Genomic DNA, 26,940 nt, shown 5'->3' with positions numbered 1-26,940 from the left:
CGCCTCATCCAGCAGTTTAGATCAAGGATTAAAATTCTGCTATCTGCCACAGGCAATTGGCAATTTCAGAGTTGAAGCTGAAACCCTATTCCATGTGAACAGCGTGTAATTTTGGGAAATTACTCCAATTTGTCTTGTACAGTTGCTTCCAGGAGCCCAGTCTGGCTTTTACTTGAATGTCGTTTCACATTTCTCGTGGAACGTTTGCCAGTTTATGCAATATACAAGGTGCTTTTGACTTCAGGCTAGAATGCTTCTATTTTGGTGAATATTTTCGCAGCAGCGACCAGTTTTTGGTAACATATATAAATGTATGCATATGTAGCTATGTAAAGGTAACTATTCGAATACGTGGTTTACTTTTTGATTGGTCGCAGTTTCGGCCGCCAGCTGGCTTCGGCGCTTCACTACTGCCATCGAAACAACGTGTTGCACCTAGACGTCAAGCCAAGCAACGTGTTGGTTCACAATGGAGAAAGCAAGCTGGCCGACTTCGGGAGCAGCGCGACCCGCGGTTCCCAGCCCAAGGTCCAAATTTTTTCTCCAACTTGTTACCGCGATGCTGGTGTGAATTCTAGTGCTTTATTTTTCTTTCTTTTTGAGTCCTCAAGCTGGACATGCTGATAACTCTTAATAACACTTTTGACTGAACGCTATGAGAGGAAGAACGCTATGCAAGAAAGAATTGGTAGTGTGTGGTGTAACAGGCGCGAAGCATGATGTAAATTCCACACAATATTGGTGGCTAGAGTAAAAAAAAAAAGAATGGCAGTCATAAAACTGTGCCACGTACTCAAATACATGCCAGATAATTGAGAGCCATGCTCGTTGCTGCACGTACCTTGGCTCCAAAAGGAAGTGTGCAGCAGCGAAGAGGACAGCGTTGGGATGTCATTTTCACAATTATAACCATTTGGCCTTTTCGACCAATTACCATCTGCACAAATTCTTGACAGGAACAACCAGCGCCTTTAGCGGGCACGCGCATTATTATTATTATTATTATTATTATTATTATTATTATTATTATTTGGTTTGTGCACATATAACACAAGGATACGAAGGAAATAGGGAGGGAGCAAGCTGACAACTGCCACCGAGAGGTGCACAACGCCTGCCTACACTTTCAGGAGGAGGGAATAGAGGAAATGAAAACATGAGGAAAGAAAAGAGGAAATGAAGAAATGACGGAGACACAGACCGAACAAAACAAAATACAAATAATGTCTATAAACGGGAGGCCAAGTCTGTGTCCTTAAGAAGAGTTAGCAGGGCTCGATGGGCCTGATCACGTCGGGAAGCGCACCCTCTTGGAAAGAGGCTATCGTCAAGGGTCGCACATTGCAGTTCAATAAGTCCATATTCCTTAATTAGCAATGCGCGCTGCTCAACGAATGCGGGACACTCTAAAACGAGATGTTCAAGTGTCTCATAGGAGCCACAAAATGTACACGACGGGCTGTCCACACGTCCTTGTCGGTATAGGCGTTCGCGCACCAACACAGACCCAACCCTTAATTTATATAGCAGTGCTCTAGCACGACGGGGCAAGCCTCGACCACGAACACGGGGAGGGAACGATCCGTCTGCAACACTCCGGTCTGGGTGCTGCTTTAGGAGGTGTCGGCGTATCAGAAGACGAGCATTTTCAAGCAAGCAGGAAATGTCAGGACAGTCACATTCGTGGTGGGCACAACTTGAAGCGAGGCGATCAGCCTCTTCATTTCCAGAGATGCCTACGTGCGAAGGTATCCACTGGGCAATGAGGGACACCCCAGAGGAAGTAATTTTGCCAGAAGTTTCTTGAATACTGCATAAAATTGGGGTATTGGCATCATGTCTCAGTCTGCTGATGGCAGCACGGGAGTCTGTAAGGATGACGACCTTCAATGCTTTTAACTCTTCGTGTACGTACTTCAGAGCAACATCAATCGCGGCCAGTTCTGCAGTTGTTGATGAGGTTGGATGTAGTATTTAAAACACCCGTCTGATGCCAGTCGAAGGGCAGAAGAAAGCTGCAGAAGTGCCTTGGGCATCGCTGTGTACAGACGCGTCCGTGAATACAATAATATAACCTCCAAATTTTTCAAATAGGTGGGACTGGGCCAATTGAAAAAGTGCCGAAATAAGCTGGCTAGACTTTCTGTGTATTTGGGGAATTGAAAGATAAATGGGGAATGAACATTTGTTGCACTTCTTCGGAGTTGTGAATGAAGTAGTGTCTCCCGAACTGCGAGTAATGTCCACAAAAAATGTCGCCATTTTCCCCATCCGAGAGAACGGGTGCTGAATCAGCCGATTAATCAGTGCGTGGCCGTCTAATGCTCGGTGCAAACGCTCGATATGATGTAGCGCTCTCTGGCCTACTTGCAAGCTCAGGGGCAACTGGTGCGCTTCTGTGAGTAGTGGAACAGATTGCGCCTCACGAGGTAAGCCAAGCATGACTCGGAGGGCAACACAATGGCCCCATTCCAATTGCGACATCACATTTGGCGGCACGTTCAAGACTGGCAAGGCATACATCACGCCAGAGAGGACAGATGATTGGTATACCTGAAGTGCTGTCGTCTGGTCGCAGCCAGCGCCCCTAGCAGTCAAAGCGGCCACATAGTTGAGCAGCGACCGAGATTTGCACCGCACAGAGGTAATGGCAGGGCGCCAAGAGAGGCGATAATCGATAATTACGCCAAGGTAGCGGTGGTGTTGTACCCATTGTACTGGTATCTCTCCGAGGTACAGCCGGCTCATGCTTCGAAGAGCCCGTTGCCTTGGATGATACGCAATTGCGGCCTGACTTAGCAGGTGAAATCTGCAGACCAACTTCCTCCAAGTACTCTGAAGTTGCATTCAGAGCTCTCTGTAAGATTCCACGAAGACATGGACCGTGGCGCGAAGGACCGCTGATCCACAGTGCAATGTCATCAGCATAGATTGCTATGCATATTGGAAAGTCAGGTTCCTGAGGCAATCGGCTTGGAAGTCCAGCAAGTACGCTGTTGAAGAGAAGCGGCGACAAGACGCTGCCTTGCGGTACACCCCACTTAACAGGGCTAGAATCGCTTGTTGCTCCTCCAACACGCACTTTCATGTGGCGCTCAGATAGAAAGTTATGCACGAAATGAAGCAGTCGACCCGAAATTCGCGCATCCATAAGGGCGATAATAATCGCCTTATGAGGAACCGAATCGAAAGCTTGCTGTATGTCCAGGAAGAGCATGTATGCAGAGTGCTTGTTTTCTCGAGCAGACTCTAGAGATGATACGAGGTCTGCTATGCTATCGAGGGCTGAACGGTGACGACGAAAGCCGCTCATGACATCGGGAAAGAAATTCAGCTGCCGTAGCCTGCCATTTACACGAAACAGTACCATTATTTCAATCAGCTTCATAACATTAGAACTTAGCGATATTGGCCGGTAAGACTTTAGGTGTTTTGCAGGGCGGCCGGGCTTTAAGACTGGTATCACCACAGATGATTTCCAATCCTTGGGGATCAGAGACGTTTGCCACACTTCGTTATATGCGTCCAACACATTTGATGAAAGGCCTTATCGATGTTTCGTAACGCCTGGTACGTAACTCCGTTTTCACCAGGGGCAGTGAGACGTTTGGAGAGGCTGAGCGCGTGATGAAGCTTCTCGAGAGTAAAGTCTGCTTCATCCATCTGGCAGGCTGGACCATAGCAGAACGTTGTGATGTTCGGACTTGTCAGAGGATTATGGTCATTGTTTGCGTTGTCACTTGACGTAGGAGGTGCGAAAAGGTCGGCAAATGCGTCCGCAAGAATTTTCGGAGTTCGGCCAGTCGTTATGCACAAAGCAGCAGTTGGATTCTTGCAGATATCAGGAGTGCGCAGAGCCTTCAGTATTAGCCAAACACTTCCAAAACCATTTGCCGTATGCAGCGAACTACACAGTGCTGCCCAGATCTTTCGACGAAGTTGTTTTGTGTGCCGCCGTATGGCTGCGTCTAGGCGGTTATATACCGTCTAATCGGAGCTTCTTTTAGAGCGCTCCGCTCTCCTGTAAGCGCGGCGTCGACAGGCGCGTAGCCTCAAGAGCTTTAAATCAGGGTTCCGTTTATTGATTGCCCGCCGTCTTCTTACGGTAGCTTGTTGAAGACACTCGCTCACCAGTTTAAACAACTTGTCGTGTGATGGGGCCTCTGAAATCAGCTGACGGAACTTTCTCCAGTTTGTCACTGTGTAGGGGGCAGTCTGGCGGCTAGGAGTATGTTCTGGAATCAACAAAATTGGTAGGTGATCTGAGCCCCATGGGTCAGGTTCACATGACCAGACCAGATACACATCTCTTGTTGATATCGCAAGGTCGATGGTGGACTGTTCCTTCCCTCTGCCCACAAATGTAGGTGACCCGTCATTGAGTGTTTGTAGATCATGTCGAACAATAAGCTCGTGGATCTCTGTCCCACGCTGACCTTGTGGACCAGAACACGAGCGAGGATGGTGAGCATTGAAGTCTCCGCACAGCACAAATGATGGGCCACACCGACAGACTAAGAATACCAATAAGGTGATGCTTGAAGCTCGCGTCAGTTGATAATATATGCTTGCCACAGTCGTCGTGGTATCTCTGAGACTCACAGTAACAGCTGCACATTCAAATTCGGCATCGCAGATATCGTTTGTGCCAATAACTGCGAAATGTAGGTCAGCTCGGACATAGAACGATGCTTTTGAAGTATTTCGCAGATGCGTGGCGTCCGCATCTGGAAGGACCCGCATGCTGACGCTGTGCATCGAGCGTTACTGTGGATGCCTACGTAACCTAGAAGTGTAAATTCTTCTTTTCTTACGTTGGTTTCTTGTAGCGCTATAACATCTGGCGGGGTGGGGTGTTCACTGCGAGGAGCCGAAGGACTAGATCGGCATGCTGCGGTCGTAAGGACCTGACATTCCATTGCAGCACAGAGGGACGGGGCTTTCCACGAGCATTCATGTTGTTTCTAATGAAGGCCGTCGAGCACAAGAACAAGAGCCTCGAGAAGTTTCTCTGCGGCTAATGCTGCTGGTGTCTGACGACCGGCAATGAGAGATCTAACGACGTTGACAAGCATCTTAAGCAGGTTGATAAGTTTTTCGTCATCATTGACCGAGACTGCTGTAGGCACCCTATTTACAGAGTGTTCTACTGTAGACGACGCCTTGGATGGAGTTGGTTCCGAAGCTTTCGGAGGCGTGATCTTGGCAGATACTGGTTAGGACGCTTTCGATGGAAGCGCCGGCCACGATATCGCAGAGAGACAGAAATTCCGTTTCATACTTTCCTGCCGACGCGTGGTGTCCTTGATATTCTTCGTACGTGCGGGTACATTTTCAGTTTTGCCATTTGTAGCCGCTGGACGGGCACTGCGGCTGCTCAGCTTCTCTCCTGATGCTTTCTTAGCGTTCTCATTCAGAACCTTTTGTTTTTTCTTCAGTGTGGGACATTCTTTGTCTGTTGCCAAGTGTTCACCGTTACAGTTCGGGCACCGAGATGTCGGACTGTCGCAAGAATTTGCGTCGTGATTTTGACCACATCTGGCACAAACCACAGCACTTGTGCAGAAACCCTGCACATGACCAAGTTTTAAACATTTGCGGCACTGTAAGGGTCTCGGTACGAAGGGCCGAACTGGGTAGCGCACTAGTCCAGCCTTTATATGACCAGGCAGTTTTGCACAGTCGAAAAGAATCTTAACACACTTTGACGAGCCGAGCCGTCGAGCGCTGATGATTTTGCATGGTGGTTTGCAAGCGATCATACTTTTTAAGACGTCGTCTTGAAGTTCTAGGTCAACATCTGATATGAGGCCAGGTATTACATCCGCGCCCTGTGGTATGTAAGCCCGCGTGTTGACATCACAGAGTTGAGACAGGCCAAGTAGAGTTTGCACTGTCTTTTGATCTGTTGTGTCCACGGCAATAATATTTTTCTTTGGGTTCACTCGAACCTCTTGAATAAGACCCGGTGTCAGTTTGAAGAAAAAAAAAACATGTAGTTTCTGTTTGGAGATGGCATTCAGGCTTACCATCACGTCGACCGGAACGAAGGCTACTGTCGTAGTCACGATGCTGTTGTATATGATGGTTGCTTCGCTTGATGACGATGTCGAAGACTTCCGTCTTGAACGCCGATGCTTAGCAGGTATGAAGGCATCCGAGTCGTCCGACCTGGCGTCAGACTCGGAATCGGCAGTTTCTGCTTCCACTGAGGAGCTGAGGCGCTTCCTTGCGGCGGGAGGTCTGTCCCTGCCGCTAGACTGGTCCACCACCATCTCCTCCGTAGCAGGCTTCGCAGGGAGGGCCTCCCAGCAAAGCAGCAGTCTTGAAGGCCCGTACAAACAGCGCTGGGTGTTGCTGATGCACGATTAAACACAAAAAATAGAAAAAACTTCAGCATCAAAAGGAACCACCACACAAACGCACGAACGTCTTCGTCCACGAGCATAAAACAGCAGTTTCAGGCGCCGTTTAGTTTTGTACGTATGAATACCTACACACTCAAGGACATTTCATTTAGTCACACGAGTTCTCCGCGCCGAGCCGTGCTTATGGTGTCAAGGGCAGTACAAAGTTTCACTGCCGTATTTCATATTTTTCTTTCGAATGCTTGCGAAGTTTGAGTGATCAAAACTCCGTGGTAGTTAAGCGGGGAAAGTGAACCCAACTGTCAATAATTTCGTTCCATGCCGTTATCTGCGCGCACCCGCCATTTACAGACGTCCAGAGGTCTGACGTATAAAGGTTAGAGCGAGTTCCTGCGGAAAGCATCTTGTGAGTGTACAGGAGGGATATTTATAAAACAATATACATATAAAAAGTATGAGCTTTCTTTAAAGAAAAAGAGCTCGCTGAACCAAACTACGGCATTTTCTTCCAAGAGTTGTCTGCACTTTCACTGTGCCACAGCTTCGAGAAACGAGATAGATTTTAGACCCACTTCTTAGCCACCGTGTCAGCAATAATGCTTGCGTGGTTGTCGCAATGATCACTCCAGCGAATCGTTTCTACGTGCAAAAACATCGCCGCGGAGCTGTCAGGAAGTAGAAGACGATATACAATATACGAGAATGGGTACCTTTAGCCCTTTCTAGCACAGTGGTACATGTACAGTCTGTTTCACACTTAGGGGAAATCTCGGAGCGCATTGCATCGCGATGCGGCGAGCGCTGGAGTCGGCTGCCGGAAGCAGCGCGCGAGCTGGCGCAGGCGCAGACGGTCGCGGCGCGTTATCTTGAACCGTGTCGACTGCTACGGTGGCGCACGCTGGCCGTATCATCGGGAAGCGTGCTACTGTCAAGGGTATAGTTCATCGTTACTGCGGGCACTGAGCCGATAATGTTAGCTAAATGTTGTGCGACGCCAACCTCTCAGCCTTCATTGGCGAAAATGGGGTTCTACACAGTTCTTTTGACAGCACGCTTCGTTTGTTCTTTTCGAAAGGCCGAGGTACTGAGTGCGTGCACGCATATCTCTTCACTGCGTGTGCTACCGTAATACGCAGCGACAAGAAGGGGACACAAAAATGTGCGCACAACGTTTAGTTAACATTATCGGCTCAGTGCCCGCAGTAACGATGAACTGCCCTTTATAGTAGCACGCTTCCCGACGATGCGGCCAGCGCGCGCCGCCGTAGCAGTCGACGCGGTTCAAGATAACGCGGTTCAAGATAACGCGCCTCAACCGTCTGCGCCTGCGCGAGCTGCTTCCGGCACCCGACTTCAGCGCTCGCCGTATCGCGATGAAATGCGCTCCGAGATTTCCCACAAGTGTGAAACAGACTGTACGTCCCACATTGTGATGTGTGCGAAAATGCTTCTCAGTGGCAAATGGGCACGTTTAGCTCGTTTGTTTGGTGCTGAAGTCTGTCTAAAGATTTCAGCTTTCATGCCACAATAGTTTTAGGGGTGGATACTAAATGGCGACAAGCATGTGCTAGGTCTAAAAAAATTGTTTTTATTTTTGTAACGCTTCTAAAATTTGGCCCACAATTGCTCGCAAGAAGTAGACGGAGAGACAAAAAAGGGAAGGAAAGTCGGGATGGTTAACCAGTATAAGTACCGGCTGGCTACCCTGTGCTGGGCAAAGGGTTGAAGGGAATAAAAGGTGATAGAAGAAAGAAATAAAAAATAAAGGGAGAAAATTTCCCAAAATAACGCGTGGCTACGCTCTACAACTTTCAGCATGCCGGATAATTTATTCCTCTTTCCTGCGTTTAGATTTATACCTTTAGCTCACAATGAGCCCCCATTTTTGTATCTTGAGGCGATAGCTAGTCTGCAAAACTCGCACTTGTGATTGCACGTGCGGAAACACGCACGTGCTGATGACGTTGGTCGAGTAGTATGGGCAAAAAGTGCATGGGTAAGAAGTGCGCACAAACTTTTTTGTGTATGGACTCCGCTGTGCCATTTTTTCCGTAGTGCTTCGGCATGTTTTATTTTATGAGGACAGTTGTTACATATAATTTTTCATTCAGAACCTAGAAGTTCAGTGGATCAAACGAGCCCCACTAAAAAAAAAAAAGCTAATTAGTGTCAGCTATCCGTATACGTCCCACATTTAAAAAATGAACGACTTGCTGTACAGAAGTGAAATTAATGGAAAATTACTCCTAAGCACCTCAGTTACTATACCGCACACAGAAAAAGAAAAATGGGGAATTTTGGGTAACGAAAGGAGCAGTCAGAAATAATTTTGCATTGAGACTCTAGAGGGCCAGTGGGCCGTATGCGTCCCACTTTTTGAAAGACGGTTTCGTGTCGGTGGGAGAAATGTGTCCCACTTTTTAAAAGTACACGGCTTAGTGTAAAGAAGCCATGCTTGTTTGCTTGTTGGCTGTGAACTATTTCTAAGCACCTTATTTACTCATACTACGCATAAAATTTCAAGCTTTGCAAAAATCATACGCCATCCTATACACAGGGTTAAATTTTACACTGAACGAATCCCATCTTATTGTCGAGAAACGACTGTGGTCTGAAACCGTTAGCTGGGTTCGGCGCCAGCGGCAGATGACGAGCCCATAAGGTGACGACTTGCAAAAGCCCCCATTGGGAGAATCGCAGAAACCCCCACGTCCGCACACCTTTACGCTATGGAGATTTTTTTCAGATATTTTTTTCTTGGGCTTACCTGCATTTGCTCTTCTTAACCCATCAAGCCTTAAAGCTGCCCGGATCGACGACGAGCCGAGCTCTCGTTAGAGCGTTTTCACTTATTTGCGCAGCCCTCAACACGCGCCTTTTTCGCGTACCGCTTTCTTTGCCCTCAGATGGCCCAAGAAAGCATTTTATAATGTTACTTAAATAATAACTTCTGTTTTCTCTCATATATTACGTGATGATTTCGCCAAAACAGCGTCATCCTCGCTGAGCGATGACCCTTCTTCAGGCAAGAAAAAAAGGGGTGTAGCTTTTAAGTTCTTTAAAGAGCCATCGCGTGCAATTAAAAATGCAAAATACTGGCGACGGAACAAGAGCCTGTTCTTAATACCGAGCAACTCTGCACCATACCTCGCTCCCATTTATTTGAAACGTCGTAGTTATAGAAGCAGAACAGCTTCAGAGACACTGCTTCTTTTATGTTATGGTAATTACATTTGTAGTGCCAACTTTGTAGAAATACAAGAGATTATTCACGTAAATGTATGAATAGCGCTTTAATCTAACAGTTTTTAGTGTGCCCAAGGATCCAGCTCATGCTCCGAAACGTCTTTGTTCACCTTGACTATGTAGTGATCGCAACTTAAACATATACAAACACTATACAGAGAGAAAAAGGAGCAGGCTTGCAATTATCTCCTGAAAGAAGCATTACGTCCACCCGCTTGAATAAGAGAGGGAGAACGTGAGAAAACAGGAAGGCACACAGATGTTTTTCGAGGATTGAAATGTGCTTCACAAGGCGGAGATGCCTCGCCTCATACATGCAAGAGACTATACTAATAACATACCTGCCAGCTGTGCCAAATTTTTCGTAAAGTTTACGAATGTCGGCCCGTTTTATAAGTTTACGAATGCCAGCCCGTTTTCTAAGTTTACGAATGTTGCGTCAAGTTTTACGAAAAAGCTATTTTCTTTGCGATATTGGTCTCACGTCGCTCTCCCTACTTGACGTTTCAAGTTTTCTGATGGCGAAAGGATGCGAGAGGGATACTTGCTCAGAGCGTTTATACAGGTGGAATTGGTGGAAAGCTGGTGGAATTGGCATACACGTAAATTACTCAAAGAGTCAATGATGTAGGAACAGTTTCTTGCTTGTCCGTATTTGCAGTTACAAGCTTGTTGCTACTCGATGTGCTGCGCCTGAAGTTCAATACTCGTTACTAAACTGCGCATGTATCTCTGAAAAGACGTGTTCAGGGAAGCTTTAAAAAATACGTGCCCTCTCCCCTCACCCTTGCCCACCTCCCGCAGAATTTTTGCGAATTGTAAACTTCAAAGGTTGGCAGGTACGCTTCAGGGACAAACAAAAGAAATGTGTCTCATTGAGTGCTGCCTTCACGCTGCGATCTACTTTTGATTAGCAATAAGCAAGGCCGAACTCGGCCGCCTATCTGCGCTTGGTCTTGGGAGTGGTGTTACAGGCCCTCTTGCAGAAGGTAACGCGTACCAGGACATGATGAACTGGCACTGCTCAGGAAAAGGAAAAGGCACATAGTGTTGTCACCAGCTCATAACGCAGTCCACAACCTTGAGAAGGTACTGTGCATTTAGTGCACGTTAAAGAACCCCACGAGGTCAAAATTAATCTGGAGCTCCCCACTGCCACGTGCCTCAAGATCAGATCGTGGTTTAGGCACGTAATAGCCCAGAATTTAAAAATAATAAATAACTTTGAGAAGACGCCAGCCCGGTTCGGTATCGTTACTGTGCTTTCCACGCTGAGCAAGGTGGCTGGACGGTATCCACGCACCACATATGCATCGACAAAAAACAAAATAAAAAAGGGTGCCACCTTTGCAGGAGGTATTGCTGGGAAGGCATGTAGGCCCCTGGACTACGCGTTATAATCCAGCGTAGTAGTGCAAGATTCCATGCCGGACAAACGGAAATTAGTGCACGTGAATTCCACACTCCCTGAAACTGGAAGCCTCAGTTTCATTCAACTAAGGTTCTCGGAAGGAGCAGACACAATAGCAAGATAGCTATTCCACGCTGCTACATTGGGAAGTTAAAAGAGACAGAGAGATATAAATGAGATGCGAAAGGCAGGGAGGTTAACCGGAAGATAGATATCCAGTTTGCTACCCTGCGCTAGGAAACAGATAAGGGGAGACAGAAAGATAAAGAAAAATGCGCACACATAAAGAGGGAGAGTTAAGAAAAAGCAGCTATCTCTACTCAAACTGCACGAGACATACAAGGACAACATTCACATTTACAATGATGGTTCGACAACTCTTCACGCATCTACAGGAGCTGCGATCTTCCTCGAAAAAGCCACTATTCAGTTTAAAACTTCTACCGGACAACGTCGATTGCTGCGAAGCTTGCTGCACCTCACAGCGCACTTCACATCATTCATGAAGATCTACCTGGAAGGTGGAGCATATTTACAAATTCGAAGGCAGCCGTGCATTATCTGCTATTCACTCTACGTCGTGGACCACAACACCAGCTTGTGCTGGAAATCAGGCAGATATATCACCAACTAGCAGAAAAAGGACATTACATCACTTTTCAGTGGCCACAGGCCACAGCAGCATCATGGACAACGAACAGGCCCATGAAGCTACTAGGAGGGCTCACGAAAATGCTGTGAAGAAACCAATCCCGCTATCAAGAACCGATGCAGCAACAAAGCTTCGCATACTCGCGCGTGATGCCACACGATCCCTGTGGAACACGCCAGTTTCCCGGCATACTCGACTGCATCGCCTGGACCCATCCCTCCGACTACGCATTCCAAATGGACTTTCCCGAATCGAGACAACTGTTCTCTGCCGACTGTGGCTTGGAGTATTTTTCACGAATGATTTTGATTCTCGCATCGGAATGGCTGACAGTGCTGCCTGTGATAGTTGCAGCAGCGACAAAACCATCGAGTATATCCTGTCTCATTGTCGCCACTACAGCTGCCACAGACAGTTGCTCGTGACGGAGTTGGCACGCCTCGATGACAGGCTGCTTTCTGAGCAGACAATCTTAGAGTGCCGGCTGATGCTGTCTTCACACCAGAAGGCGACGAGGGCGCTACTGAAGTTCCTTCAGTCAAGCGACCTGTTTGAACGACTGACACTCCTGAGTTCCTTCGTATGTGTGTTTGCGTCGGGAAGTTGAACCCTACGAATCAGTCAATCAGCAGTCCTATGAAGATATCGAGTAGATTTTTTTGTCATTCCGTCTATTCTCTAAAGCTATATTTCCCTCCACTCTCATCTGTAGTTATTCTACTAATCCGTTAAAAAGTAACATGCCAAAGTTGACGGCCGGCTTTGACAAAGATAGGTGCACCTATTGAAACTTCGGCCAACCTGTCTGGGGCACTTCACCCCCGTTATAGACATTTGTATCACAGTGTGTTTCCATCTGTAGGCATCCATCTTTACTTTTCAGTTACTGCTTGTTACACTACTTTACTACGCTGCCGTGAACAGGCTGTGAGTGAATCAATGTTCGGCTATCGATGGAAGATAGCGGAAAGTGCCCACGAAGGGGCATGCTTAATCGTTATAGGCTGCTGGGCAAAGCTTTTACTTGAAGATTTGTGGGCTGTTTGCGTTCGCCATCAGCGTTCCAAGGCCAGCCGCTTTTGTCGAGCTGTCCTGAATCAAAGCTGGGGCTGTATTTCGCATAACGATTCATTTGACTTCCCGTTCTTATTTTATCACCCGTCGCACCAAATGATCGAGCTGCGCGGCAACGTCCGAGAAAATGACGTAGGGAGAAAAGACTGGAAAACGGAATAACTCGTTACGAAACAGACCGTATTTTTTGCATATTCGTCAAAAGTTGATCCCTATTCCTACTCAATTTCTCGAAATTCGCGCCCACTAAAGTTGAATGGGGCATTGCCGATGTGAGTTGAGGTTCGTTACCTACGACCGAGAAAGGCTGCCATTGGTAGAAACGCAATGGTCTCATCAAGACTGCATGATCGAGTCTCTTTTATCCTGAACAGTAGATCGCTTGCTGGCTACAAATAATCCAGAGCTCTTCAGTTAGCGCCTACCTCGTGCGCGTTAAAGAAACATCTGCGCAGTATGTTGAGTGTAACTTAGAACGACTGAAACTTGAGAAAGTTGGCAGGGATTCATATGAAATGAAGGCTGGTTAACAAAGACATAAGTAGGAACGAAAAAGGACATTTGTGTTGTCCTTTTTGCTCCTACTTGCATTCGAGTTAGCTTGCCTTTCATTCAGGGACGTGAATTAAGTGTCGACAGACATTCACCTTTATTGCGGTATCACTTATATGGAGTCTCCCGGCGCATTTTTGCCGTCGCCTTCACCGTGATGTTCAGTATAAAGTCCAACGCCGATAACACCATCGCCGCGCGCCGTATGTCGTATGTGCGAGTGGACGCACGTGATGGCAGCCGACAATCGCGGCTCAATCTGGCGCGCGCGAGGGAGAAAAGCGCAAAGCAAATGCGCTGTCTTCCATCGCGCGAAAGGCCGTTGGGGGGGGGGGGAGTAATAGGCCGGAGGAATGGGGGGGGGGGGGGGCGGCGTTTTGCTCCGGCAGCAACTGTGTGTTTCGCGACAGGGCACAAGGGGAACTGACCATCGCGGATCAATGCTCGCGCGCGAGTGGGAGGAAAGCGGGGAGGCAGCGCAGGAGAGAGGGAGAGAGGGAGGGAGGGAGGGGGGTGGTTTCTACTTCGCCTGGAACTGGGTACTTGGCGCGCCGTATTTTGAAAGCGAACTGCAGACGGCTCATGCCTTTGTGCGTGCTGTGTTCTCGCCGCTGAGTTCGCGTTGAAGCGATAAACAGCACGCAGTTCACTTCACTCCTGCTGCAGCCGCGCTTGCTCACGACAGCGTTTTGACAGCGAGGGTCCGTGGTCATTGAGTGTGTCGTGTTCAAGCTTGCCTGTGCGCTGGCACCATGCTTGTTAATTCAGTTAGTAAGCGAATGTTTCCAAGTTTATACGGCCGATACAGCTACTATCCTTACTTCGCATAGCTGTCTACTAATTTGCTATCGCGATCGATGCTTCGCCTTTCGGGCGAAACTGCGACTTTTTCGTTCCAGCTCATTCAAAATCTAGCGGTTAGTTTACACAAGCACTCTGTAATTTTGTTTTTCCTTTTTCGGCCAGGTTTGCGGAACGGTGCAGTACATGGCTCCAGAAGTCCTCTTGGGCCAGCGGCCGGAGTTTAGCGCCGACGTCTACTCGCTAGGCATCGTACTCTGGCAGATGCAGTCCGGCGTGAGGCCCTTCGATGGCCTTCATCAGCACGCTGTCATGTTTCAGGTCTGTGGGGGGCCAGTCAGTGGTGAACATCACGACACTTGTGCATTGTTGTATGGCTTTTCTTGCGTCTTCGTGCTTTCCTGGTTTGGCGTGGACACGGCGATGTGCGAACTCTGTATAACGGCTCTTCATCTTTACTTTTACTAAAGAGGAATCTAGGAAGAGGCGAATGGCTTCGTAACCCCGGCTACATTTCAATTCTTTCACTATCTTTTTATCATTTTGTTGTTGGTTAAAGGTTGTCTGTTGCACTTTGACGTGAACCACAACGTATGCCCCGTGAGCCCCTCCGGTTTTGAACGCTTGCGTTTTATTGACGTTGTAGCTCATTTGCCTGGAGAATCAGTTTACAGCGAGTAAGCCTTCTTGTTCGTTACCATTTGCGGTGCCTTCTCTTCTTATAAACCTCGAACTTTATTTTATTGATGACATGAAGACTACTTCGTACTGTGGACTGAACCTGATTGAACAACTTTGGCACGCAGGATAGCATGAACTGGTTTTCGCTGAAAATATTGGTAATAGAGTTGCTCCGTGACTGCTTTTGGTGTTTACGAGGCACAAAATTCAATATCACTTAGAATTTGGTTCACGTGTGTGAAACCTAGCTGCAGATAACATAATCCTTAGGTAACCTGAATCATGTCCAGGAATTCGGGACATCGACTGTTAGCACCGTCTCTGGGGTAACAGGTGCAGAGCAGTCGTGTGACTCAACGTAGAAGGTCTTTTAAAAAAAGTGACGACAGCGCAACACCCTTCACGAACTCAAATCGCTTTGCTGAAACATGCAAGACATTGTCACACCGAACGCATAGCCTGGCTTTATTACGTAAACGGTTTCAGTGGTCACTTTCACTGTACCCATGGAAACTTTATAGCAATGTGTTTAGAAGGTTCATGTAAGCGTAATGCTCATTCATCGCTTCACGTAATTATTTTGACGTAACCACTACAATATACTCCTGGCACATGTCGTGTTTGGTCCCGTCCAGGGAAGTTATCGAGGTTCCAAGGTTCGAAATACCTTTTTGCAGAAAACTCCGGAGTGAAGCAATATTACAGGGGCTGGCTTGTTTCTACGTTGTGATCGTTGGTCACCTGACAAAAAATAATTTTTTTTGGGGGGGGGGGAGGGGGGCCGGGAGATGGGAAAGAGCAGGCAACCTCTACTCCAAAAAAGTGCGGAAAAAGTAACTTTTCAAACCGCATTCAGCGTTAAAGCGGCTCTGCCACATGATATGTGTTTGTGAAAAAATTGTTTTGCGAAGAGCTTGACGTCCCGTGCGTTTTACGCTGAATAAGATGGTTCCATATATCTGAAGATACTGTGGCCTCAACATAAGTCTAAAAACGGGAGCTACGGAGGCCATTTTAAGGCTAAACGTGACCAGAGGCTTCGTAACAGACTGAAAGCGTGTAAAGACACAAAGCTCGCGAACTTTATTGAAAATGATCACAGGTGGGCTCACATAAATCTCTAAGCACATATGAGAAGAGGTTGGTGCTGAATGACCTTTTTTTTTCTTTTCTTGTGAAATGTAAAAATGCTCAAAAGCAGCGCCTTTCCGACAAAATTACACTCACCGCTATAATCATGCATAGAGAAATAACGGCCGATAGTTACGGCAAAAAAATTATTTTTTATACAAATACGGATGTCCTTATGCTTTACATGAACAAAAGAAACGTTCATTTAGGAGTTTTGACGCAAGGAACGAAACATTATACAGATCCCACGCACCTTGGGAATTGACGTTCTGCTTAGCATTTGTCAGGTATGGCTAATGACTCCTGCGGAAGCCAGCAAGCTGCAGTCAGGGTCCGGAAAATTGTAATCCACACGACTGTGGGACCACTTCGCAAATGTGTTGGCCTCGAGTTTGATCCCCAGATCAGGAAAAATTTGTCTTGAAGTGTGAAGATTTTCTGCTGAGCAACCCGTATTGGGTTTTCTTTGTGGCTTCGTACTATAGAGTCGAGTGGATGACAATTTTCCTTATCATTTTGTAGGTATATCTGGTTATCCAGCGAGGTACGATCCTACCATCACACACTTAAGAAACCCTTTTATTGAAAACCGAAAAGAGGCCAGACAAGAACCTATCTATCGCTAATTAACTGGAATTTAGCGAAATAATGGGTCTCCTTAAAATAGCCTCGATCTGCGACCAAAGCACCGACTTGTCACCAAAGCGCAATGCACTCACACAATGCAGTGAAGGCAATGCATAGGAGCACGCCGTGAAGTAATGTGGTGAAATGAGTTTCTTAGGAAATAATGAAATGAAGTGGGCCGCATTCACCCAGCCGCCATTTTAAAGATTCATGGACTACTAACAAGCCGATAAATGTGTGATCGCATTTAAAGGGGCCCTGAAACACTTTTTGAATATAAAAAAGCTTGCCAGTCTGTTAACGAGGCTCCTGCGAACATGTGAGCCAAATATGATTGCACTGCATGCAACAGGGAATCTCCTACTCGCTCCTACTCAGCAGCAATCTTGTCTCAAAAGTGAACAGAAGCTTGCATTCGCACCCGCAATGTCATCGAAAGCTGATCGACAGCACTTGGCCGACCAACGTTACTGGCTGACTTCCTGATCGCGAGAAAAATCTCAGTTATACATAATTGCGAATTTTGATTTAAATATGAATTTTGATAAATATGAATTTAAATATAAATTTAAAATGCTATGATCTCGCAAGAGATTGGCAGTATTGTAAATAAATAAATAAATAAAATAAATGAAAATTTCTAGGTATGCGATCTCAAAAAGAAGAAAAAATAATTTTATTTTTGCACTGCGCATATCTGCGTCGACTGCGCGTGACATCGGAGAAGGCAGCGGCGTTCTGTGTAGACAAGTCTACCGCGGCAGCAACGGGGTGCCGCGGCAAGCCCTTTCGCCGCCACGACACAACTTTTGGCACTTTTGGCCGAGGCTTCACTCTCTTGGCTTCTCGCTCGGAAGCTTCCAGCGCACTAGCGGATATGGAAATATAGAGAAAGCGGGCTATCGGTGCGATAACTTCAGGTGTTGATGAAGGATTGGAAAACATTTTCCGGCATGAGGTTCGTGGGGCGACCTACTTTAATAGTGGGGCGTTATTATGATTAGTTAAAAAGTGTTGCTGTTGGGTCGGCTGGAGCTCAGTTGATTACAGCACTCTGCGAAGTGCGCATGCGCCACTAAGTGTTAAAAGCAGAGTGCCGGTCGCTAGCGGTGCCTTTTCTTGCCCGAGCCACGAACCCACACGCATGGGTTAATAAACGTCGTTCACCCGGAACTTGTCTGATCCTTTCGGTGCGTCTGGCGCGAAACGGAACAGTTTCAGGGCCCCATCAAAAAAAAAAAAAAAAAATTCAGAGCCCTTCTACTACTGTGAAGATAGAAGCCAGCGATGTTGTGACTATGGCGGGTCTGCTGTAGTGAATATTGCTATAGTGAATTTCTATATTATCATTATTGATTATATTGAGCGTCTTCGGCATGTTCGTCACAGAGCAATGACACCGGCGTCTTGTTTTCGCCCGACGCGATGGACAAGTAGTTCGTTTGCTGCGCCAAGTCCGCCCCATCTTCATAGACTAGCGTATGAGCCACAGCGTTCATAGCCGCGGCACATTGCACGGCAGCGTCAGGATCCTGTGAGATCTCTCCCGCTCCTACTCTCGGTGGCTCATACCCACATATCCAACGCGGGTATGAGCCCACATTATTCCTATCTTACCTTCCTTCTTTCTCTTTCTTTCTTTTTTTTATATCCTTCCTACCTTCCTTCCTTCTTTCTCTCTTTATTTCCATCCTTCCTACCTTCCTTGCTTCTTTTTTTGTTCCTGCCTCATACCCGCATATCCCTGGCTCATACCGGAATATCAAATGCGGGTATGCGCCACACGTGATTTTATTATCGTTAATCGTGACGCAATTGACGAGCATGTAATGTTATTGCTGTCATGACTGATCAGTCATGTTAGCCATCCGTTTTGACACCTGTGCTAACGCACAACTATAGGGAAACCGCCACGCAAATGGAGCCGAAGCACTGATGATAGTTTTTTTTTCTACACGCGGACACGATCCTGGGGAAACTAGCGCTTAACAGCTTCGCCGTAAAAACTTCGAGGACGCTTAAGCTTCGCCTTTAAGAGTGGAACGCGATAGCAATCAAAGATCCCTGACTGCTTCTCACCCTTCCCGGCAACTGCAGCTTATGTAACCGTAATGCTTACCTGCAAACGCTGGGGGCGAACGCCATGCTCGAACGCGAGCTTTCTGGTTCTTTTATGCCCAGACCACACTTAAGCTTGCGGACGCGCGCAAGCTCGCGTCTACACGCGTTGCGCCTTCCGGGCCTCGCGAGGAATGGCGGTTTGCATCCACAAAGACGCGCGACAGCGTGCGCTCACTGGGTTCACTCATAGACGCCGTGGCAGACGCCACTTCATACTTTGTTATTGACACTGTTTTAAAATACTTTGATATTTATAAACATAATTGTTATATTCTTAGAGCTATTAGATCAGCTCAAAAAGAAAACAAGCACTTTCTTGCATGATGTGAATATTTGAATGTGCTTCACTGAGAGTTGAATGTACCGTGTCCTAGCTGCGTATCCAGGCGCGCCTACGCGAGGCAGCCCAAGCGCGCAATAACAGAGAGCTGTTCACCTAGATCGCACCGCGTTTCGACGCGTACGAGCTGTGCAGCAGTGTCTGCGCAGGCGCGCGGACGCGAGCTTGCGCTCGTCCGTAAGCGTACCTGTGGTCTGCATGTGCTTTACGCGATAGCGTTAAAGGCCCCGTGTCGCTGAAAATCCGGCGTCGGTGTTGGTCTCGGCGTCAACGTCCGCGGCCAAGAAAATCATCCCGAACCACCCCGACCACGCAGGTCATCCGCGTGGCGCAGAGGCGCGGGCGAACTAATCAAATTTCTCAAAGTAAAATGCGTCGGAAAAATAGTAAAGTACGACATAACCACAACCTACAGACGTGATAGCGTCGGACTGTATTTTCAATATACGAGAAAACATAATTGTCTTGCGCGGAAACTCAAACACAAGCCCCTTTTCGCGCATTTCTACCACGCATACAGCGGCGCGCCGCGGTTTGATCCTTGCAAAAGTACCATCCCAATGGCGCTCGCCTCCTTGGCAGCCGCATGCGGAGGCGAAGTTGGAGAAAAAAGAAAGCTGCAGTTGCCGGGAAGCCTGATAAGCAGCCAGGAATCTTTGAATACTATCGCTTTCCACTCTTAAAGTGCCCCTTACCATGTCTGCCCATTTTGAGCTGACAAACGCAGTGCACAAAATGCGCGCTAACTATCGTGTCTGCTAAATATTACACCACTACGCGCTGCGGAAGCAGGTTTAATTTCAAACTAAACGCAGTTTGCCCTTCTCCTCGTGGGCGCCGCGCTGCCAGCCGGAGAGCCGATGTATATCGCAGAAGTGCGCCTACGTAGATCGCAGTGCGGTGACGTCGCTGGTAGTGACACGTGACTTCGAGAGTCTCTCTTGGCAGTGGCACTCGCCTCTTGAAAGCATGGTTTCGCGGTACTGAAATATTTCTATCGCGGCTATTAATGAGCTAGTTTGAAAAGCTCTTGCTGCAGAACCCTCCCTAGAGGGCATGTAACAATTTCCAGCGTATAACCAAATATTGCTATGTTGTTTGGTGAAGTGCCCTATAAAGGCGAAGCGTAAGCGTCTTCCCAATTTTCTTTTACAGCGCAGCTGTTAAGGGCTAGGTTCCCCACGATCGTGTCCGCGTGTAGAAAAAAAACGATCATCACAATTTGCTTTGGCTGAATGGGCGTGGTGGTTGGGCTCCATGTGCATTGTGGTTTCCCGCCCGTTGTGCCTTAGCACATGTGTCAAAGCGCATGATGGACGGCTCATTGTGAAACCCCTCACCACCGCCGATGCCTCTTTCACAAGTGTCGCGATACTCGGCGGCGGCACGTCCCACCAATCATTGTGCCTCTTTGTCTCGTGACGTAGAGATCGCGCTAGCACTGTTATCAGCAGTTGCCCTTTGGACTCGCTATGGGACTGACGCTCGTTTAACCACATCTTTAAGGATCCCGACGTCAGGATCCTGATGATGCCATGCAGTGTGCGGCGGCTGTGAACGCCGTGGCTCATACGCGAGTCTATAACGATGGGGCCGACTTGGCGCAGCAAACGCACTACATGGCCATCGCGCGGGGCGAAAACAAGGCATCGGTGCCCTTGCTCTTTGATGAACATACCGAAGACTCTCAATATAGTGAATAATGACAATATATAAAGTCCCTATAGCAATATTCACTATAGCAGACCCACCACAGTCACTGCTTCGCTGGCTTCCATCTTCACAGTAGCTCTGAATATTTCCACCGCATGGCGGACGCCGCCGCTGCCGCGGATGCGCAGAGGCGAGCGCCACCTGGATCATGTGGCAAGGAACGGAGCGTTGCGCTCTGCTCCCACTAAGACAGGCCTCAAACGGCAGCTGGAAAAGTGGCTTGTGTTTGAGTTTCCGCGCAACAGGATTATGTTTTCTCGTATATTCAAATTAAAGTCCGGCGCTATCATGCCTGTAGGTTGTGTCTAAGTCGTAGTTTTCTGGCGCATTTTACTTTAAGAAATTCAATTAGTTCACTAACGCCTATGCGCCACGCGGAGGCCCTGTGTGGTTCGGGATGCGTGATTCGGGATGAATTTTTTGTAACGGACAACGCCGCCGACGCCGATACCGAATTTTCTGTTAAACGGGGCCCTTAACGCTATCGCGTTAAAAGCGCAGATAGTCGCATGGGACACAGGACTACACAGCTGCTCGTGTATGAGCAGTCAGCCCACTAGCGACCTTAATGTTATTTTACTTCTTTTCTTGAACTGGTACACTTATACCAAGGCTCCCTACAACACTTATCTACAAGGCTGAACAACAACAAACACTTAATAAAGAAGTTACTGGAGCAGCAGGCCTCTTACCAGTGATACCCTTACTGCTAAGAAGCCCGCTTCGAGGTCGCTTTTAGTTGCGAAGCACCTTATGCGCTCAGGCTGTCGGCGTCTCCTGTAGCACGGCGTCACGGTATAGCAAGCCGCTCGCGCTCGGCACGCGCTCTACAGCTCCCGCGTTCGTCGTCATCTTCCACAGCTGTCTGCCTTGCCGCTCATCATTCGAGCGTAGAATTTCACTTTTCTTCTGTCGTCGTAATGGGGAGGCCGCGTTTACGCGGTTATGAGACATTGCTTAAGGCAGTATGAGCCCATTAGCGGTGCATCACTGCATGCTTCACACCTCCCCATGTTTCACGTTAGTGGAGCTGCGTTTTGCTCAATGAATCATTTGACACTTACGCATAAAATTTAATTCACCGCTCAAACCGTGCCTATGGCTTAACTCGTGCTAACTGTAATAACTAATAAAAACTAAAACAGTAATAAAGGCGTCCATAATGGCCAAATTGCTGAGGGACAAAGAAAACAATTATGGTTTCGCTAATACTTCATGTTAAAAGACATCAAGCCGGAATTTTTTTTAGACAACCATGCACTAGTGCGCTCAAGGAATGGCAGTTTTTAAAGGAGTGCTGCATCGTCTCTTGCTCACTTAGTCGTTTGCTTGTTCTGCCCCCGCTCATTAAAAAAATTCTAGGTGGATTGCCTTAAGGCATAGTAATAAAAGAAAGCTATATAAATGCCTGCAAAGCCACATCGCGCAAATATACCAGTGATTTCCATTAGTTCATCATTGCAAACACGGTATTTCAGACGAGGAGCCACCCGTGCGGCGATTGCGAACAATCGGCGAGTCATGAGCCAATTTCCCTTGTATTTTTTGTTATCTTTTGCACCGATCTGCAGGTGAGCGTGGTCCGAGCAACTGTTCGAAGAAACCTGCCGGCTGTAGGTTTCATATACTGGGTGTACCGAAATTAAGCTTTACGGAATTTTAAAAAATCGCCTCTGGGAGGTAGCACAATTGTTATCGTTGAGCTGGATTATTCGAAGAGGGCGGACATCAGTAGCACGAGAAATCGAAACACATATTCAACTAATTAACAAAAATTGATTATTTAACTTCGTAGTTAATTACTTTACGACACATACTGCAATTTACGAATTGTAAACGGTGAGTTTGCAAGACGCATCCACTTAAAATGAATTTCCAGGATGACACCAGTTTGGAGATATTATTTCCCAAAGTGTGGGACGAAATACATTGGCGTTCCAGTTATTTTGTGCTTGGATGTGTAAAACAGCATTTTGGTTAAAAATTAAGTGGAACAACAGTGCATTTTTACGGCGAATATGATGGCGCATATCCGCAAACTGGTGTCATTTTAGGAAATCATTCCAAGTGGATACGCCTGACAAGCTCACCGGCTACAATTCATAAATTGCAATATGTGTCGTAAAGTAATTACTAAGAACTTAATTAGCAAATTTTTGTTATTTAGGGCAATATGTGTTTTGATTTCTCATGCTACTAATGTCAGCCTCACCGAATAACCGAGCTCAATGATAAAAATTAGGCTACCTGCCATACGCGATTTCTAAAAATTCCGTAAAACTTAAAAATGAACACCCTATAAATTACTGCGAACAGAAATTGTGTAGCCTAGACTTCTCGGTACGCTTAATACCCACCTAATCTTGAAACGAACCTCCGATACTCCTACAAAAAAACTTTGACAGAACTCTGTCACTTAACGGCATCCCGGCATCCCGGAAGATTTTGTGTCCATATATGGAGACAACACCGAAATCAAGCACTTGCTCATTAGTAATAAATGTTTGCGAGTATCTCTTCTTGCTTCAGTATTTCAATACTCTACCTTTTTTTCTCAGTGAAAAAAGACGTATAAATTGGAGAGGTTGTACGTGATAGCCTTTTATAAGTATTTCGGTCAACGGTGATTCGTCAGCCTGCGGGCTGTAAATGCAGTGGCGAAATGACACATGCACGGCTACCTCCGTTGTCCATTCAAGAAGGCTTCCGGAAAATGATATGTTCTGGCATGCAGTGTGCGTAAGAGAACCGGTTTTCACTCTCTTTGTGGCGTTATAAAATGAGCGTGTGTTAGTAAATGTTTGACTTGTGGACCACACAGTTACGGCTAGATGTTTACGTGTCGCGGACCTAGTGACGTAAGAGAGCACTTAGCGCTTTCAGTGTAAAATATATGATAATGAAATATATTTGGCCGATATTTAAATGTTTGCCGGTGGATTCTCCTCGACCAAACTTTTTTTGTCTCGTAAAATGTTGCAGGAAAAGCTTTGGGACCTGTTACATTGCATCCGTAGAGATGGCGTGGCAGCGAATTCTGAGAGTGTGTTTAATGCAAGAATCGTTGCACGAGCGATGAGCTGGTCGTCTGTTTGAGCTACGTATGGCATGAATGAGGTAACTGATGCCGGCTTCCAACTTAGCAACGCACTATGTACTTCAGTGCCCGCATGCAAATACCCTGTAGACAAGTTTTACGCATGAAACTTCTCGTGAAAACCTTGTATCCAGTTCTCTGGGGGTGCCCTGTATGCGAGTCTCCTGCGCTGCACGCTAGTGCTAGGAGTCGCATTTTATTTCAGGTGGTGCGCCGGCGAGTAAGACCGAGGTTCGCGGAAAACGACGGGGCGGTCGAGCTTCAGGATCTGGTGAAGCGCTGCTGGAGCCACGACAGTGAGGAGCGTCCCAGCGTGGGCGCTGTACTTTTGGAGCTGAGTGCGCTTCACAAGGCGGCGCTCAAGAGCCGCTCGGGGCTCGAATGACCAGTGCTGAGCCTGTACCTAACCACTGCTTCAGCGGTCTAGTTCTCTCAAAACAGCGAGGCAGTATTGAGGCAAACCGCGGAGACAAACTGCGTCGAACAGGTCGAAATGATGCTCTGTGAAATGGTTTTTCCGTCGCATTTGAATTTCTGTCAAGCACTTGTGTGTTTAGCGAACTGCGTTCCGTACCACTCGTCGCCCGACGTTCGCCTCGTTTGGCGACGTGCAAAAATCCACTGGCAAGCTGCCGCTTTGACACGTACTTTGTTCGTGTAACCGTGGCCATGGCACGTTCATTGCTTATCGCTGAAAAAAAAACTGGATATCCAGCATGCGCGATGTACGTAAGACATTTCAGCCTCATTGGGCGGGAGGTTGTGCAGGCTAACTGGGCTTGAGCTGATGTGCCCCTTGCGTATTATTCTTTAGAGGCTAAAACTGACTTTTTTAACCCTGAAGAAACATGGGAACAATCCTTCCTTATAGTCAGTAGATTTATTCACAGAAATATGAGGAAAAAATGTTCACTGCGAACTTATGCGAAGCTTCTCTGTGCAGATTGACCACCCGATGAATTATTACGCTAGGAGTGCGCTTTATTTACTCGGCGAAAACATTCTGCCAACCCCTACTGCCGGCTCGGCCGTGGTGTTAACTTAAACCCCCCCCCCCAAAACGGGTCACTGCTGCGAGTTGACAGCGTACATTGCGAAACACTGCCAGTCCCCTTGATGCGCGGTGGACAAACGCCAATGTGTAACCACCGCGCGCATTTTTAATTGTTGAACGCGATTAATGGACACCAAATATCATACTCATATTTTATATTGACTTTCTTTCTCTTCATCACAAGGTTCATCACGCTTTTAATTTAAAACGCCTTTCTTGGACACTACAATCGTGTCCTATGTTGGTACTTAATGTACTGACTGTCGCGCCCATCACGTGATGCACCTACCCTCTCCGACAGCACAATCACGCCTGAACACTTTCGCTGCAAATAGCGAAACTCTGGTGGAGTTCGTTGCAATGGAGTGCGCCTCATCTTTCTACTCATCCGCTGGTGTGTCGCTCTCATTTGGTAATAGCATGGGCATGGACACTTTCTAAGTTGCGATTTTGTCATGCGGTGCATGAGCGAGTTGTATTATTCTGTTGCCCTTGTCACCAACAGTGAGAAGCTACTGCACGTGTTTTTAGTCTTGACGCATGTCGTGAATAAACTCTGTACCCCGTATCCTAGCAGTTGTCGGATTTGCTGCGGTGTGCGTAACAGACGTATGCGCTGCAGGTGTTTCACATTCCTCCCGTCTTTGGTCAACATGACCAAAAGGTGAGAAAGTCGACTTTGATGCTTGCATTCTTGGAAGCGTGAAGAAGCCTACGAGAAGAGACCCTTACAGAGTGCGCGATATTCGGTATAGTGTGCCTTGCTTTGCTATTTCGTTGCATTGCCAAATCTTCGTTTCCTCGACCCCTGCGTGAGTACAAGCGGTGACTGAGATTCATTACTGAAGGCCAAACCAATGTACTATTCTTCTTCCTCCCAAATTGAGCCGCTTTCAGGGGAAGGTGGGGGAGGGAATGTGTGCCCTATTGTTAGATTTGATCGTTAAATGACTGCTAGAAGCGTACGCGGAGCATTCGGGTACAGCTATAGGCGAGTGGAAATTTTTCATTTAGCTTACATAATTAACTTTGCGGATTTCAGAGTGACACAGTAGCAGCTTGCAGGGCTTCAAATTTTTGATCATTTTGGTCTCGCACTGCCATCTCCTACGCTCTCGACTAACTCAGTAAGTCAGAAAGAGGGGGGGGGGGGAATCTTGTGCCCCGCACGCATTGACTCCTAAACTCATCAGGCGGAGCTGCGCAATCGTCGACCTAGCATTCCTTGTTTTCGCAGAGGTTCGTCACCCTTGCCAACCCATATCCCACAATAATAATGGTCAGAAAACACTGCAACCGCTGGTAGTGTAGATCAACTGATCTCGCGGTATAAGCGAGAAAAAATAAAGATACGTCATTGCGTCTCCAATGTTTCAAGAAGTAGTAGCGATAGCCGTATCATCGTCACTTAAATGTGGATTCAATAAACATTCCTGTGTTCAATGGCTCGAAACTCCCCAGTTGGATATGAGGGATGCCGTAGTGATAGGCTTCGGATTCATTTCGACCAGTTGGTGTTCTTTAACGCGCCCCCAAAAGACGTTGCATGGGCGTTTTTGCATTTCTCCCCCATTAGGAGTGCTCCTGCCGCGGCCGGAAATTAAACCCGCAACCAGTGAGATGCTAGGACCTTACGGTTGTGTTAACGCCATGTAGATGCCATCAATTAAGACTTAGAGATTGACTCCAACCAAATAAGGAAATTTACTAGCCCGACGTTTCGGAACCAATTCGGCTCCTTCTTCAGGGGGTATTCGGAGGTGGCGGTGTGCCGCTCACAGCTGCGAGTAGACACAAAAGCGGCACACCGCCACCTCCGAAGAATACCCCCTGAAGAAGGAGCCGAATTCGTTCCGAAACGTCGGGCTAGTAAATTTCCTTATTTTGTTGGAGTCAATCTCTAAGTCTTAATCAATTTTCCCAACCAGACAGGTAATTCTGTCGAAATGTTTAGCTTCAAGATGCCATCAATTTATTTTTCTTTGTTTGTTTTTAATTCAGGGAATGCCAACATTTTGCGTTTGGCGATGTGCATTGGGAAGGCAATAGTAATCTTGAGGCAGTATTCTCAC

The 26,940-nt window shown here is 47.2% G+C and overlaps 1 protein-coding gene across 1 annotated transcript in view; it reads left to right on the top strand.

The window, feature by feature from the left end:
* The window catches only part of LOC119452848 (uncharacterized), a 32,222-nt gene extending 6,796 nt beyond the window's left edge, over nucleotides 1-25,426 (top strand). The window contains exons 3-5 of the mRNA XM_037714804.2: nucleotides 378-528; nucleotides 14,270-14,425; nucleotides 24,020-25,426. Of these exons, the coding sequence (XP_037570732.2) occupies nucleotides 378-528; nucleotides 14,270-14,425; nucleotides 24,020-24,199 (487 nt within the window). The 3' untranslated portion in view covers nucleotides 24,200-25,426. The remainder of the gene's footprint in view (nucleotides 1-377; nucleotides 529-14,269; nucleotides 14,426-24,019) is intronic.
* Nucleotides 25,427-26,940: the final 1,514 nt, after the last annotated feature.

Source organism: Dermacentor silvarum, chromosome 1 (genome assembly GCF_013339745.2).
Source record: "Dermacentor silvarum isolate Dsil-2018 chromosome 1, BIME_Dsil_1.4, whole genome shotgun sequence".
Classification (NCBI taxonomy): domain Eukaryota; kingdom Metazoa; phylum Arthropoda; class Arachnida; order Ixodida; family Ixodidae; genus Dermacentor; species Dermacentor silvarum.
Note: the sequence above shows the minus strand (reverse complement) of the source record. Positions and strands in the feature narration are given on the sequence as shown.